Source organism: Syngnathus typhle, linkage group LG20 (assembly GCF_033458585.1).
Source record: "Syngnathus typhle isolate RoL2023-S1 ecotype Sweden linkage group LG20, RoL_Styp_1.0, whole genome shotgun sequence".
NCBI classification, from domain to species: Eukaryota; Metazoa; Chordata; class Actinopteri; order Syngnathiformes; family Syngnathidae; genus Syngnathus; species Syngnathus typhle.
In genome coordinates, this window is record NC_083757.1 from 1,022,817 (window position 1) to 1,035,982 (window position 13,166).

At 44.1% G+C, this 13,166-nt stretch overlaps 3 protein-coding genes and 1 non-coding gene across 7 annotated transcripts in view; 1 reads left to right on the forward strand and 3 right to left on the reverse strand.

Annotated features, from left to right (window-relative positions):
- Positions 1–682: 682 nt before the first annotated feature.
- On the reverse strand, positions 683–1,852 carry rplp1 (ribosomal protein lateral stalk subunit P1). The gene is made up of 4 exons (XM_061266716.1): positions 1,636–1,852; positions 1,076–1,150; positions 883–1,000; positions 683–793 (listed from the first exon to the last, which is right to left on the reverse strand). The coding sequence occupies exons 1-4, from the start codon at positions 1,705–1,707 to the stop codon at positions 711–713; spliced, it is 348 nt and encodes a 115-aa protein (XP_061122700.1). The 5' UTR covers positions 1,708–1,852; the 3' UTR covers positions 683–710.
- A 293-nt stretch (positions 1,853–2,145) lies between these two features.
- clptm1l (CLPTM1 like) lies at positions 2,146–6,741 on the reverse strand. The gene is made up of 18 exons (XM_061266715.1): positions 6,477–6,741; positions 5,696–5,908; positions 5,532–5,626; positions 5,261–5,450; positions 5,007–5,182; positions 4,845–4,923; positions 4,616–4,733; positions 4,464–4,558; positions 4,289–4,373; positions 4,113–4,216; positions 3,955–4,020; positions 3,776–3,826; positions 3,622–3,704; positions 3,517–3,551; positions 3,374–3,429; positions 3,247–3,291; positions 2,850–2,965; positions 2,146–2,776 (listed from the first exon to the last, which is right to left on the reverse strand). Exons 2-18 carry the CDS (start codon positions 5,858–5,860, stop codon positions 2,692–2,694), a joined length of 1,644 nt encoding a protein of 547 aa, XP_061122699.1. The 5' UTR covers positions 5,861–5,908; positions 6,477–6,741; the 3' UTR covers positions 2,146–2,691.
- Positions 6,742–6,780: 39 nt separating this feature from the next.
- Positions 6,781–13,166, forward strand: part of trps1 (trichorhinophalangeal syndrome I) — a 91,293-nt gene continuing 84,907 nt past the window's right edge. For 3 of the 4 annotated variants that reach the window (XM_061266704.1, XM_061266703.1, XM_061266714.1), the window contains exons 1-5: positions 6,781–6,864; positions 7,773–7,845; positions 8,498–8,590; positions 9,650–9,752; positions 12,353–12,440. The gene's annotated coding sequence lies outside the window, so the exon portion shown is untranslated. Of the gene's footprint in view, positions 6,865–7,772; positions 7,846–8,497; positions 8,591–9,649; positions 9,753–12,352; positions 12,445–13,166 lie in introns of all 4 variants that reach the window. The other variant, XM_061266705.1, reaches the window with a different exon arrangement.
- trnah-gug (transfer RNA histidin (anticodon GUG)) lies at positions 7,160–7,231 on the reverse strand. The gene has a single exon. It is a non-coding gene; the product is annotated as a tRNA-His (tRNA).

Below are 13,166 nucleotides of genomic sequence, written 5' to 3' on the forward strand. Positions count from 1 at the left end.
TTAGTCACTTCACAGCATCGCGACGAATAAGGCCGATTTACGGTAATGACGTCAGTTTTACGGCAATGGCGTCGGTGTTTGGGCAATGGACACCCGTTTGTCCATCAATTTACTCTTCAAACGACATATTACGCAAGTCCATTTAATTCGATGCATGTTATATTGGTGCCAGATAAATTCCTGATTGACACTATTTGCTATACGTAAGGGTAGGCATGGATAAGTTAATACTGCTTCCTACTATTTCGTTATAGAGTGTGATGACTATCTTGTAACTTTCTCCTTCTGGTTTCTGGTGTTGCATTCATGAGCGAGTTGCTTCCAGTTAGCATTTAGCCCAAGTGGACATATTTGACCAAACTCGATGATTTAAATCAGCGGTATCGCTCGTAAAGACAAATTGTGCATCTGCAATTGGTCTTCACTTTTCAAAAGCTAGTGATGTTTCTAGAAAGGTTTTAGACCATTCGTCATTTTAAAAAGGTGAACGGTTCTTATTTATTTCAAAACTAGTTCTTAAACTATGACCGTTCCAAAATGAATTTGACACCCCTGATTGAAATGCTCAGTGAGCAACATCAGACCATCCTTTGCACACCTCTGCATTACAAGATGTGAAACTATAATTCCTGTAAACATTCTTTTCGCTAGGCCTTGAAACACACAGAAGATGCTTTGCACATTTGATTGTTTTTAGAAAAACAGCCAGTTTAATCAAAAAGACCGAAGCCCATGTCGTCATCAGACTCTTCAGACTCCTCCTTCTTCTCTTCTTTCTTCTCTTCTGCCTTAGCTTTGGGGTTAACAGACAAATGAACACATTGATGATGAACCCTGAAAAGTCAAGTCTCCACATTGGTTATGATGAATATTCTTTTTTACCTGGGGCATCTCCAGCAGAGGCAACAGCCGCTCCGGCGGCAGGGGCTCCGGCTGGCGCGCCGCCACCTCCAGCACCGACATTGCAGATCAGGCTGCCGATGTCAATGTTGGACAGCGCCTACGGGATGCAAAATGCAGGTGAGCCTCCTTTGGTCCTTGTCGTGTAGGCGTGGAAATTGCACTTAAACATTACCTTGGCAAAGAGACTGGGCCAGAAAGGCTCCACGCTCACGCCGGCAGCCTTGATCAGGGCATTCAGCTTGTCCTCCTAGATACAAAAATATGAGATCATTATTATGCATTCATATCAAGTGTGGAGTCTGTAACATTTACTGAGTTGTGATCTGCAAAAATCTCATTCAAGCAGGGATACTAGCAATAGTTAACTTTTGCATTATTACATGGTTACATGCAAAATGGTAGCTTCCACTATTAGCATTTTGAAATGAGAGCCATTAGGCGTGCATTTTTAATCTGTTTATTATCTTCTTAAACAATAGTAAATCTAAAGCTACAGCGTACATGTTGTTGACCGTGATCACTCGTGTCCTGCTAAGAGTTAGCCTAGCATTTGCGATAGCAGCTCGACTTAAATCGACTCTAAATGTCAAATAAAAGGCAATTAACTATAAATGTCGTTTCCCAGCCTTTACGCTCAAAAGGTAACTTGAAGTGTGGTCATTGTGTGGCAACTGGAAGGCTAAAAACGAACCCGATTGGTGGTGTGGCTAACGGCTGGTACGGGACACTTACGGTGACAGTGACTTCATCGTCGTGGAGGATGAGAGCCGAGTAAATACAAGCTAGCTCGGATACGGAAGCCATCGTATTAATATGTTTTCACGTTTAGGGTGACGGATGCCTAACTTTAATGGTGCTAGTCGCCGGATTACAGGCCTTAGCTTCGGATGAAGAACCGAGCACCTTAGGCACGTCTACTTCCTGTTAATGGAGAAAGGGACGATTGTGGGCGTGAATTTCAACTTTATAGCCTCCGTCGCGGGGACATGACGTCATGACGCAAGGCCAGTGACGACTGACGTATCCGCACGGGGTTCCGGTGGTTTTTGTTTTTACGTCGTTCTTTAGCTAAACCAAAAAGACTTCAGTTCAAAGTACAGTTAGAAAAATATTTTTAAATAATTGACATCTTTGTTTTGATGTGTGTGTATACAATGTGCAATACAATATACATGTATTTTATTATATTTGACAGTTTCCGTACATTATTACACTAGTACGAATAAAAAACATCCAAACCAGTTGACATATTCAGTCAGTTTATTTAATCTCAAATAATGATACCAATTAAACCCATAAAAAAACAAAAACATCTGCAACTACACCGGGAGAGAAACCCTGAAATTGGTGAGAATGTTTCAGAAAGTCACACATTAGAACAATGGAAAGGAATCTAAATGTGACAAATGTGTGATAATACTTTGTCTGTCCATTTCAGTGGCCATTTAAAAACACCCAACAGAGCGACTCTGCTCCACGCAAATAAGCGGCATAAATGTTCCTCTCACATTTGGCACTAACATGCTCCATATGTTAAATACTTGTGCAAAATGGAATGAAGTGGCGGCCTGATAGGAATAGGACAAAGCAAACAAAAGATTGATCGAAACTGTCTGCTGGATGCAACAGAGATGAGGCATCGGAAAGAAAAAAAATACAAAATTGTGCCCTCTCAAATCCTCCCAAAAATGATCCGCTCAATATTTGAGAGGGGAATCCAGTTAAAACCACATTTACAATCACATAAGGATATTCATGTTACTTCACTTGAATGCCTCATCTTTTTTTTTAGTCCTTGTGAGATTTCCTTTCGGGATTGTCGTCGTACGAAATTCCATACTCGTTGACTCTCGTCTTGTCCACTGGGTAGAGCCTGCGGAAGGGCGAGAGCTTTAGCTGAAATTTTGCGCTTGCGTGCGTGCGTGCGCGTGTTAATGTGTGCGTACCATCGCTGGTAAAGGTAAATGAGAAAGACCGCATCGTCTCGAAAACAGGCCAGTCGGTGGGACGTCGGCATGGTGATAATGAAGGCAAACACGTCGTCGATGAAGGTGTTGAATGCCTGACGATAGCGTTCGATTTAAAAAAAAAAGACATACTTGCATACATCCTTGTAAAACAGCAGGGTCAATTTTAGAATGCCTGCAAACTTAATAATGCGTTTTCTTAAGCTAGAAAGTTTCAAATGCCAATACTATGACTATTATCAAGGAGTTGAGTCTGTTGAATTGACTTTACTTTTGTAAGTGACTCATCCTTTTACTATTATCCCTTTTAATGATATGGCTTCTACCAAAATAGATTCAGCCATTTTTTATCTTTAGGTCCAAACATTAAAGTCACCTTATACATGAAAGCCTTCCAGGGCAGATGGGCCACCGATTTCAACTGTCAAAGAAAATAAAAAAATCAAACATTTTGATGACATCTTCATTTATGACAGCTGACTGATAAATAGCTGGAAGCTCACCTTATAGTTGACAAAGAGCTGAGGAAGCATGAAGAGGAAGCCAAAGGCATAGACACCTAAAACAAACGAGGACACAACAACAACGACAAAAACGATTGAGTTCGAAAGTTGACCAATACAAGCAGTTGCCCGTCCAAACCTACCATTCACCAGACTGTTAATGAGCCACGAGTACCAACTACAACAGACACAAACAAGACACGCCATTAGTGAGCGCTTCAGCCAGCAACGCTTATGAACTTACCAACCTTTTATATCGCAGGAATATTAGGGCGTAAAGCGCTCCTCCCAAGCACAGTGGGTAGAGAAGGTACGAGAGGTACTTCATGGCCTTACGGAGGGGGGGGGGAATTATCATCACATTAATTCGATTGCGAAACACAAAAGCGAAAAAGGAGTTACCTGAGTGTCGTACTCTTCTGTTCTTCTCTCCGACTCGTCTAACTTGCCAAACTGCGGAGGGGAAAAAAAACAATGTTTCTATTGTTTGCATATGATGTGCTACTACTTTGCGTGCAGCCCAGTAGCATTGCTTGGGGAACACGGCTGTAGTCAATGTTTCTTTGTGCCCCTGAACCTACCAGGAACGTCGGTTTCCCTCCTTTCCAGAGGACCTGAATCTTCAAGGCCTTCTTCACTTTCCACACCTACAACAAGTCCGAGTTGTAGAAGTTAGACGTGCAATGAAATGATCTGGAAGGGGGTGGTGGATTGTACAATTTAAACTGCGTGTGCTCACCTCGATGACTGAGCCGATGCCGGCGGGGATGAGGACCAGCAGGCTGGTTTGCTCGTCAAACAGGTAAAGGAAGATGATGATGGTGCTGAAGCATCGCCACAGCACTGGGGAGGGAAATGATTATTTCAAAGGTGTGTACGTGTGGGGGCATTTCGAATATACATTCGTTGTCCTACCAGCTTTGCTTGACATCCCCACCATGCTTTTCTTCTCTTTCCAGAAGCTGATGTCATTCTTGAAGGCCAAGAAGTCAAAAAGCAACTGGAGACAATGGGGAGGAGGAGGACATCTTTTTGACTCTTCTATCCGTTTGATTCACCTTAATCCAAAACAAGCACAAAGGAGACTCACATGGAAGGCGGCCACGAAGAAGGTCAAAGCCAGGAAGTACAGGTTGGTGTCTGTGAAGATTCCTTTAATCTCATCGGCGTCCTTCTCCGTAAAGCCTGCGAAGGGCAGCGTGAAATGGCGGCACAGGACCAAAGTGATTCTGAGGCTCGTACCAAACTGTTGCAGGGAGTAGACCGCATCCTGCATGTGGATCCAGAAGCGGAGTCTTCCTAAGGAGATGGCGTCATAGGAGATGGTAAGAGGAAGTACCCGGCTGGTACTGTTGATCTCCTATCAACACGACATGAGGTTGCAAAGTTTAATGCTGCTTTCCTTGTCATTGCAGATGCATTCATGTCACTTTTTTCACGTGCAACAGAAACGCAACGGGGTCGCAATTACCAGGAGATCCTTGACGCGGTTGCTGAGCTCGTCAACAAAGAGCAGAGGTAGGTAAACCAGCTTCTTGCCCTTTTGAAACCTGAAAACAACAATCGACATCTTGAGATATACACAGGGGAGATACACACGGATAGATAAAAAGGCTTGCGGAGGGAGCCTCACGCTCGGAGGTAGCGGCGCACGTCATTCGGAACGTGTTCCTTGTCAAAAACAAATTGGTCGGCCACGATGTTTAGCGTCAGGCGAGAGCGCCAGTGCGAGACAGGCTGGTCGGACACGCCTCTTTTTGCTTCTTCTTCTTTGCGTTGTTTGGTCTGGCGAGCTTCTTCCGTCACATCCTGCGGGATGGGAACGCAAATACGCACGTTAACGCGCCGGTCGGTAACCGTCGTCGAGCAGGCTCGAGTGCGCCTCACCTCACTTTGGTCCTCTCGGGATATGAGGGAGATTTCGGGCGGCTTGGGCACCATGTAGGCGGTGAGATGGGCCACCAGGTGCACCTCCTGCGGGTCCTGCCACGGGGTGACTCCGGCCTGGTGGACAAACACCAGCGCGTACAGAGTGCCGTTGTTGCGCGTCTTCTTGGGTAACGAGACGTTCACAGTCCTGTGGAAGAAAGCAACACTTGGTGATGCCAGAATTTGGCTTGGTCATGCAAAAGTTGCTGATACATGATGTCAGCCGGACCTCTCAAACTTTTCGTTGATATTAAGAATCTCCTCTTTGTGGATGAGGGTGTGCCCTCCTTCTGCGTTGGGCCGGAGGGCTGTGTAGATGCTCATCTGGAAGATGCACACAAATGGCATTAAATCCCAAAATCAGGTCTTCTAATGGCATCATGCGTTCCTGACCTGGAGCTCCGGGTTTGCTGCTAGGAAGGGTGTGATGCAGCCGGCGCCGTCGGGGGGCTCGCACGGCGTGGTGTACACAATGCCGTACATCACCCAGCAGGTGTGCGCAACGTACACCACAAACACACCCACCACCAGGGTGGTGAATGACGATTTCAGAAACATAGCGGCGGGGTGGTTGGGCGTCTAGCCGCAGGGCTGGCCCATCCCAATCTGGATGGCGATAAGCAGCAACGACAACAACAAGGACATTTGGTCAACGTGCTCATCTGGTTTGATCATTGTTAGTGCACCATTCATTCATTGGATCATCTTTATATATGGCAGAATTGAAACAAGGGTTAAGTGACTGACAAAAAATACACCTTTTCAGATTTGTTTTTGTTTTTTTCCAAAATGACAAATGTGTAATGGCAGAAACTTTATTTGCTCCAGTCTTTGTAGATTTCTGTTTAATTTTGGCAACGTTATCTGCTCAAACGAGGAGTTGAAGCATCACTGCCAAGCTTTGATGTGTGCCTTTGAGTCAGCCTTGTAGTTTGTACTCGTGCCCATGTCAATAAATACTAAGTCCAAATACCTGAACAGTTCTTAATATTTCTACTTTGTTATTGTACTTGAACCACCACCTCTATGAAATGCATCTCATTTTTAAAGTACGTGACATACACAAGGAAGTAAGTGTAAGGTAGTCGAATATTTGTAAGTGTTTCAGATTCCGATTACGTTGCTTCCACACATAAATATCGATTAGGCATGCATGGTTCGGAATCAGACTAACCCGTGTAGAAAGTGTCAGGCTGTCAGTGACCGCCGAGTGACGGGACTCTAGCGACTCTCTCGGTGCTGTCTCATTCAACGCGACGAGATCGTCTTCTTTAAAAGTCCGGCTCGGCCACTGGTCCAAATATGATGCATGCGAGACTCCTTTTCAGCCGCATCGCAATTCAGGGAACCAAACCAAACCAATCACATTCGCTGTCGCTTAACGTGAGGTGGATTTACAATACTTCCGTTACGCACTTCCTGGTTTGGGATTTGGACGAGATTTGGACGCTTTAGTTAACGCGAGAAATAGCGGGACTATTACCCCAACGAGTGCCGCTGTCAGCAATATATCGATCGACGTGTTCGTTAGCTAATCAAGATAAGCAAGTCGCTTTTGAACGGTAACTTAAAAGACATTTCAATTTGGTCACTGTTGCCATAAAATGCGACGGAAGGTAGTCTATTGGCAATCTGTAGTTTTTTTTAAAATGGTTAATTTTTCTGTCAACATGCAGTATTTGAATTATGGAAGTAGCACGATGTGCAATTTACGCTGACCCAAACTGCACGTATTCCGATGATGCATTGTATTTACTTAATATATTATAATAATATTTCACGAGTCGTTGTGTGAAGTGACGTTATCATGTTTGGATGTAAAATGTTGCTTACTGCCATTTTGATCTACATTTAAAATGCCGTGACCCGGATTCGAACCGGGGTTGCTGCGGCCACAACGCAGAGTACTAACCACTATACGATCACGGCTGTTGTTTGAAGAGTGATGTCTAGACTGACACATGACGTCATCACCCGCACAAACTGCAATTGTGCTTCCAAAATTTACCCCAAATAAATAAGCTTTAAAAATAGGAGCACTGGTTGGAAATCAGTTCAAACGTTTAAACCTACTTAATGTTTTAAAACAGTGACTTTTTTTGGAGAGTATTGCACATGCATACTTTATTTTATTTTTTATAAGTATCTTTTTTTTTTTTTTTTTACCACGTAGCCTTATGCTGGAGCCCAATTGGACTGTGCAGGCTCCTGGCTTGACTTATTTCCATCTCAAATCTGCCACTCTTCTCATTTACCCATCTCCATCCAGCCCTTTTCCTGCAGTCTTGTATCCCCATGATTAAAGAATGCCGCCGCCGCCGCCACCCTGGCGAGTCCACACTATTCTTTTTAATGCCGCCCGTCTGTCCCTCCACACTGCGCCGCTCTCCCGCCCGTCTATCGGAATCTTTAACCTCTCGCCATCCGTCTTGCCTTGTCGCCTTCATTATTTCTCTCCTCCTCTCTGCAGCCTCGTGTTCCCTGTCACCTTGTGATTGAACGAGCTGAGAAGTTAGTTGGATACCCTTCTGCTGTCCTCCAAGGTAGCACACACTCACATCCGCACACTTGACCAGGCCCACGCGCAACTATCTATCTATTCATCTAGCAAACATGTTGAAGTGAATCGAGACGCTTTATTGAATCTTTAAATGAAGCTCCTCAATTGTCACTGGTGCCACAAGATGGTACCAGTCACTAACCATCTTGTGGCACCTTGGTGATGTTTAGACAAAGATAGTGCTTTTCCGTCATTGTGGCATCTTTTATTTCGAGAAAGGTATTACTTTGCTACCCTCTTGTGGCATACTCGGGCAACGATTACCGTAATTTTCGGACTATAAGTCGCGTTTTTTTTTCATAGTTTGGGTGGAGGGGCGACTTATACTCAGGAGCGACATATACATATATATGTTTTTTTTTCACTTTTTGGGGCATTTTATGGCTGGTGCGACTTATACTCCGGTGCGACTTATAGTCCGAAAATTACGGTAGTCTTTTTAGGTGGGTGTCAATGAACAGAGTTTTGCTGTTTGCAGCAGGGCTCGCTCGGTCACTATCTTCTGCAAATCAATTCTTGATGCAATCCAATAATCAAATCCCACTTTACATTTAGTGTCAGAAGTGGGCTCAGAAAGTTCTTGCCATGTCCATTCTCAACCGTAGTTAATCATGCCCAATGTTTGTGTCTTGAAGTTTCCCCACCTCAGGCTCCGTCCTGGAGGACCAATACCGGCGTGGTGGACATGAAAGGAATTCTGGGAAGTCATCTCACACTATGGATGGTGGGTAAGTGGCATGCCATGCGAAGCGCATCCCCATCGCGAGAGTGAAAGGAAGCTTTCATCCCTCATCCTCCATCAGCTGCCCGTCTTTTTGTCCGCGTGCCCTCCAGTTTCTTCCTGCCCTGGCCCGCTCTTGTCCGCCCCATTCATAGTTTTCCGCTTTGATTTGTTTGAATGTGTATTTCTTGCTCTCATTGGCATTTGGAAACCTGATTTTGTCCATCCTTTTTCCACTCAGCTTTTCCCCTCCTCCCTTCCGCTCGACTCATCCTTCTCTTTTCCCTTCACTGCACGAACATGAAATGATCAAAGTGGCCATTCTAGCCATGACAGTTCAATTTGACCAGGGCACCGCAAGTCCACTCAACCCATACTCACACGTGCAAACGAGTGAGGCAAGTCGCAATCTGCTTGTAATCTCTTTGAAAGGAAGAGCGCAAACCCAATGTGAACCGGCATCAAACGTTCACGCGTTCAGACGCTGGCGGGGGATCCATTTAGCACAAAAATATATAAGTATGAAGTATGTTCAGAAGTCACAGCGGTGATCACGGAAAAGGTACGCGGTGACCTTCCAACAGACACCAACATGTCGGGATTAGTATGCATGCCCACTCAGTCGTACTGCACCACTTTGAAACTCAGCATGTGTGCTGTCTTCACAAGATGTGAGTTGTGCCCCCCCCTCCGTCCGTCCTCCTTCACCTCCTCCCTTTTCCGTTCTTCCTTTCAGGTGTTTGCACTATCTTTCACATCCATCCATCCATCCATCCATCCATCCATCCATCCATCCATCCATCCATTCATCCGTCCATCTGTTCATCCATCCGTGCTCTCTTCATCAAGCTTCACACGAGTGACAAAAGGCTCTTTGACGCAGAGAAAATGAGCCGCATCAGATTGGGAAGAGAAGGAAAAATGGAACTGATTCAAACTCTGTATTTCATACTCTATCCTTATTTGCACTCGTGTCCCTCTGCCTGTTTTATTCGACTTATCTTAACCAGACAATTTCAGCAACCCTCACAGATTTGTAAGAGCTGCTGTTCTACTATTTCACCAGGGGGGAGCGCTGTGGTGCTGTAAAGGAAAAGTATTGACACGCCTGCAGTGAGCATTTCCTTGACACAGGTGGATTACAAAGTGGGACACACCAGGCCTAAAAGGTGACAACACACTTTAAGTAATCACTCTGGAAAAGTGTCACTTTTGCGTTTTACTGGTTTATGATAGAAGATGTGTGTGTGTGTGTGTGTGTGTGGTGGTGGTGGTGGTGCTCCTTTTTGTGCTTTCTGTTCAGCTAGCTGCAAATATTTGCCCTCCTTAATGAGCCAGATGGCGTTCATTTAGGAGAGATGGATCAATAGTTCCTGCGTGTTGGCCCAAACGTGTGTAATCCGTCCACGGCAAACGGGCCTTTGCAGCTGACAAGAGTGTGATTGATGCGGCCTTAGCTCGCCAGGCGGTGACAGAGTGACTGACAGCCGGCTTGACAAAGTGACAAAGGCGGCCATGCAGCCTTCGTCATCGCCCCGTTTGGAGAAGCTTTACTACCCGCCCCGAAATACACACCTTAGTTGTTGTCTTTCTTCTGTTAGCCTTTGACCCATTATAGGACTTATGAGATGATTGCAAAATAAGTTAAAGCTGCCACCTCTTTGCAGAAACTTCCTGTATTCCAACCCGATGGGTTATTTACTTTAGAAACCGGGTTATGGAAGTTTATCTGTGCCATCGGATTTTGAATTCGAATTTGTAGCACTGAATTTTTTTACATCCAATTTTTAACACTGAATTTTTTTTTGCATCTAAATCAGACTTTGAATTTTAAAAGCCATCGAATTTCTAGCACTGAATTTTTTTTTCCTAAGACTTTTTTTTCAATGTCTCAAAAAATCCAGTGTCAAAAAATTCAATGTCTTAAAAAATTCAGTGTAAAAAAATTCGACATCTCAAAAAATTCAATGTAAAAAAATTCAATGTCTAAAAAAATTCAGTGTAAAAAAATTCGATGTCTCCAAAAATTCAGTGTAAAAATATTCAGCGCGGACATCCGGGGTAACCAAGGGAGAAGTAATCGATCCCTGTATCAAATCATCCAACGTTCAGCCAATCAAGTTACGCTCCATTGGTCATGTGACGTCGAAACAGGAACGTCGTGAAGTTCAAGTTCATTACAGTATTACAGTATTAACTGTTACTGTTACCTTTGAACTTCACGACGTTCCTGTTTCGACGTCACATGACCAATGGAGTTTAACTTGATTGGCTGAACGTTGGATGATTTGATACAGGGATCGATTACTTCTCCCTTGGTTACCCCGGATGTCCGCGCGGAATATTTTTACACTGAATTTTTGGAGACATCGAATTTTTTTACACTGAATTTTTTTAGACATTGAATTTTTTTACATTGAATTTTTTGAGATGTCGAATTTTTTTACACTGAATTTTTTAAGACATTGAATTTTTTGACACTGAATTTTTTGAGACATTGAAAAAAAAGTCTTAGGAAAAAAAAATTCAGTGCTAGAAATTCGATGGCTTTTAAAATTCAAAGTCTGATTTAGATGCAAAAAAAAATTCAGTGTTAAAAATTGGATGTAAAAAAATTCAGTGCTACAAATTCGAATTCAAAATCCGATGGCACAGATAAACTTCCATACCGGGTTGTCATTTTCAGTCAACAGCAAGTGACAAGATGGCCACCCCCTGAGATGGATACATATTTTGCAGGAACACGTTTGGCTCGACTTCTTTTTTAATTCAGTTCTAAATTGTCTTTGATTTATTTCCAGAAATTTGATTTGTAAGTTTGGGGACGTCGCTATGTCTTGTGCATGTTTAGGTACCGAAGCACTGCAGCTTAACAGCAGGGTGCCAAAAAGTGATTTGCCGCCGATTAGTTACTTTGCTACAAAGCGTTCAATATAGAATACATTTATTCCTGGATTTAGATGCCAACATGCGATAAAGTTGAGCTTAGCGCCCAAGAGCAAATGCACGCCGCGTAGGCATACTAGCACACATACACACACACAGTCTGTGAGCGTGCAGTGATGTGTGTTGCACACTCAAGCGAGAGGTGTGTTATTGTCACCTCGGGCCCCAACAGCATTAACGCGACCCCCCCCCCCCCCCCCCCACACACACACACACACACTGACATTCGCACACACTGAGAAGTGGTAGCAGGCTCCATTGCCCTCCATTGCAGGTGTGTGTTGCCTGATAAACTATTAGCTCAGTGCTTGCTGCTCTTGGTAAAGAAAAGGCAAAAGTGTGTGTGCATGTGAGTCATCATGTGTGTCTTTTTTAATTTTTTTTTACACCATTACTTACACTTGCACCATGTGATAGAATCCACTAAAGTAGCTTTATCACAAATTATGCACAGCGAGGCCCTATTCATGCCGGCTTCCAGCTTCGCAGTTTTTTTTGTATCGCTTCTTGTTTATGGCGGATGTAATTCCACTGTCGACCACTAGATGGCAGCAAACCCATTTGTTCCCCACTGTAAAACGGACTAAATAAAACTGAAAACAGGAAGTGTATTTCAGCTCAGTCAAGTTTTTGCCGAAGCTTATTAAACTTCACTTCTGCCTTTTATGCCTGCAGTGTTTATGATGTGCAAAAGTGTACTTAATGTCACCATTTAGTGTTTTCTCTTTATCTGCCTTGGGTGCACATTTTGTTTCCATGACAACTCATCCAGACACAAAAAAAAAAACCCAAAAGTAAATTCTTTGTATTCAATCTTTCACAGAGATGCAGAAGAGCAAAAAAAGATAATGTGACAGGATGCGACAGCATGGATCTCCTGAAAAAGATGTCGCCCTCCCACCCGCTTGAAGGTAGGTAGGTGTCCGAGCGTCCCTGAACGCGAGTGTATCAGCAAAGTCTTTTGATAGACGGAGCCATATTAAAATGGACGCAAATGTACAGTAAAGGTTCCGGTGGGTCATCATCAGGACAATGTCAGTAGCTGTTAAATGATGAGGATCATATGTGCTTTCCATCTCTTCCAAGATGTTGTTATCCACTGGATGGCACTGTTGACAAAAGCACAAACCTCAGGAGCAAGCAAGCATGGGCCCTCCTCCCTTTCTGCTACCTCCATGCTTACATTAGCCATCCCTTGCCCCAACGTTGCAATGCGCTCTTATTAGAAAAGCAGACGCACGTCGACGCGCGCTGAGCTCTGAGCGGCGAGTGGAAAGTCAACGTGAGGAAGGGCCGGACTTGATGCAACCAATTCAATTCATCGTATATAACATCTGCCCACGTGCATCTGCCTATGTTCCTCTTGTAAAGTCACTCCATCATTTTAGCGCGCGTACGCTTGGCTGAAGATGACTTGACAAGAGAGGGTGATGGCACCTTTTTGTCTGGCGGAGCCGGCCGTCAGACCCAAGCCAGATGCTTATCAAACATTTTGCACCAAGCTCCGGGGCAGACAAGCGGTTTGCTCGTCTGCTTCACAATTGGGAAATGATGGAGCTATTACAGTTGTATAAAAACAAAAAGTGATACTTTATACGCTGGTGCTGTATGGAAATATGAACAATTGATGGGATAAA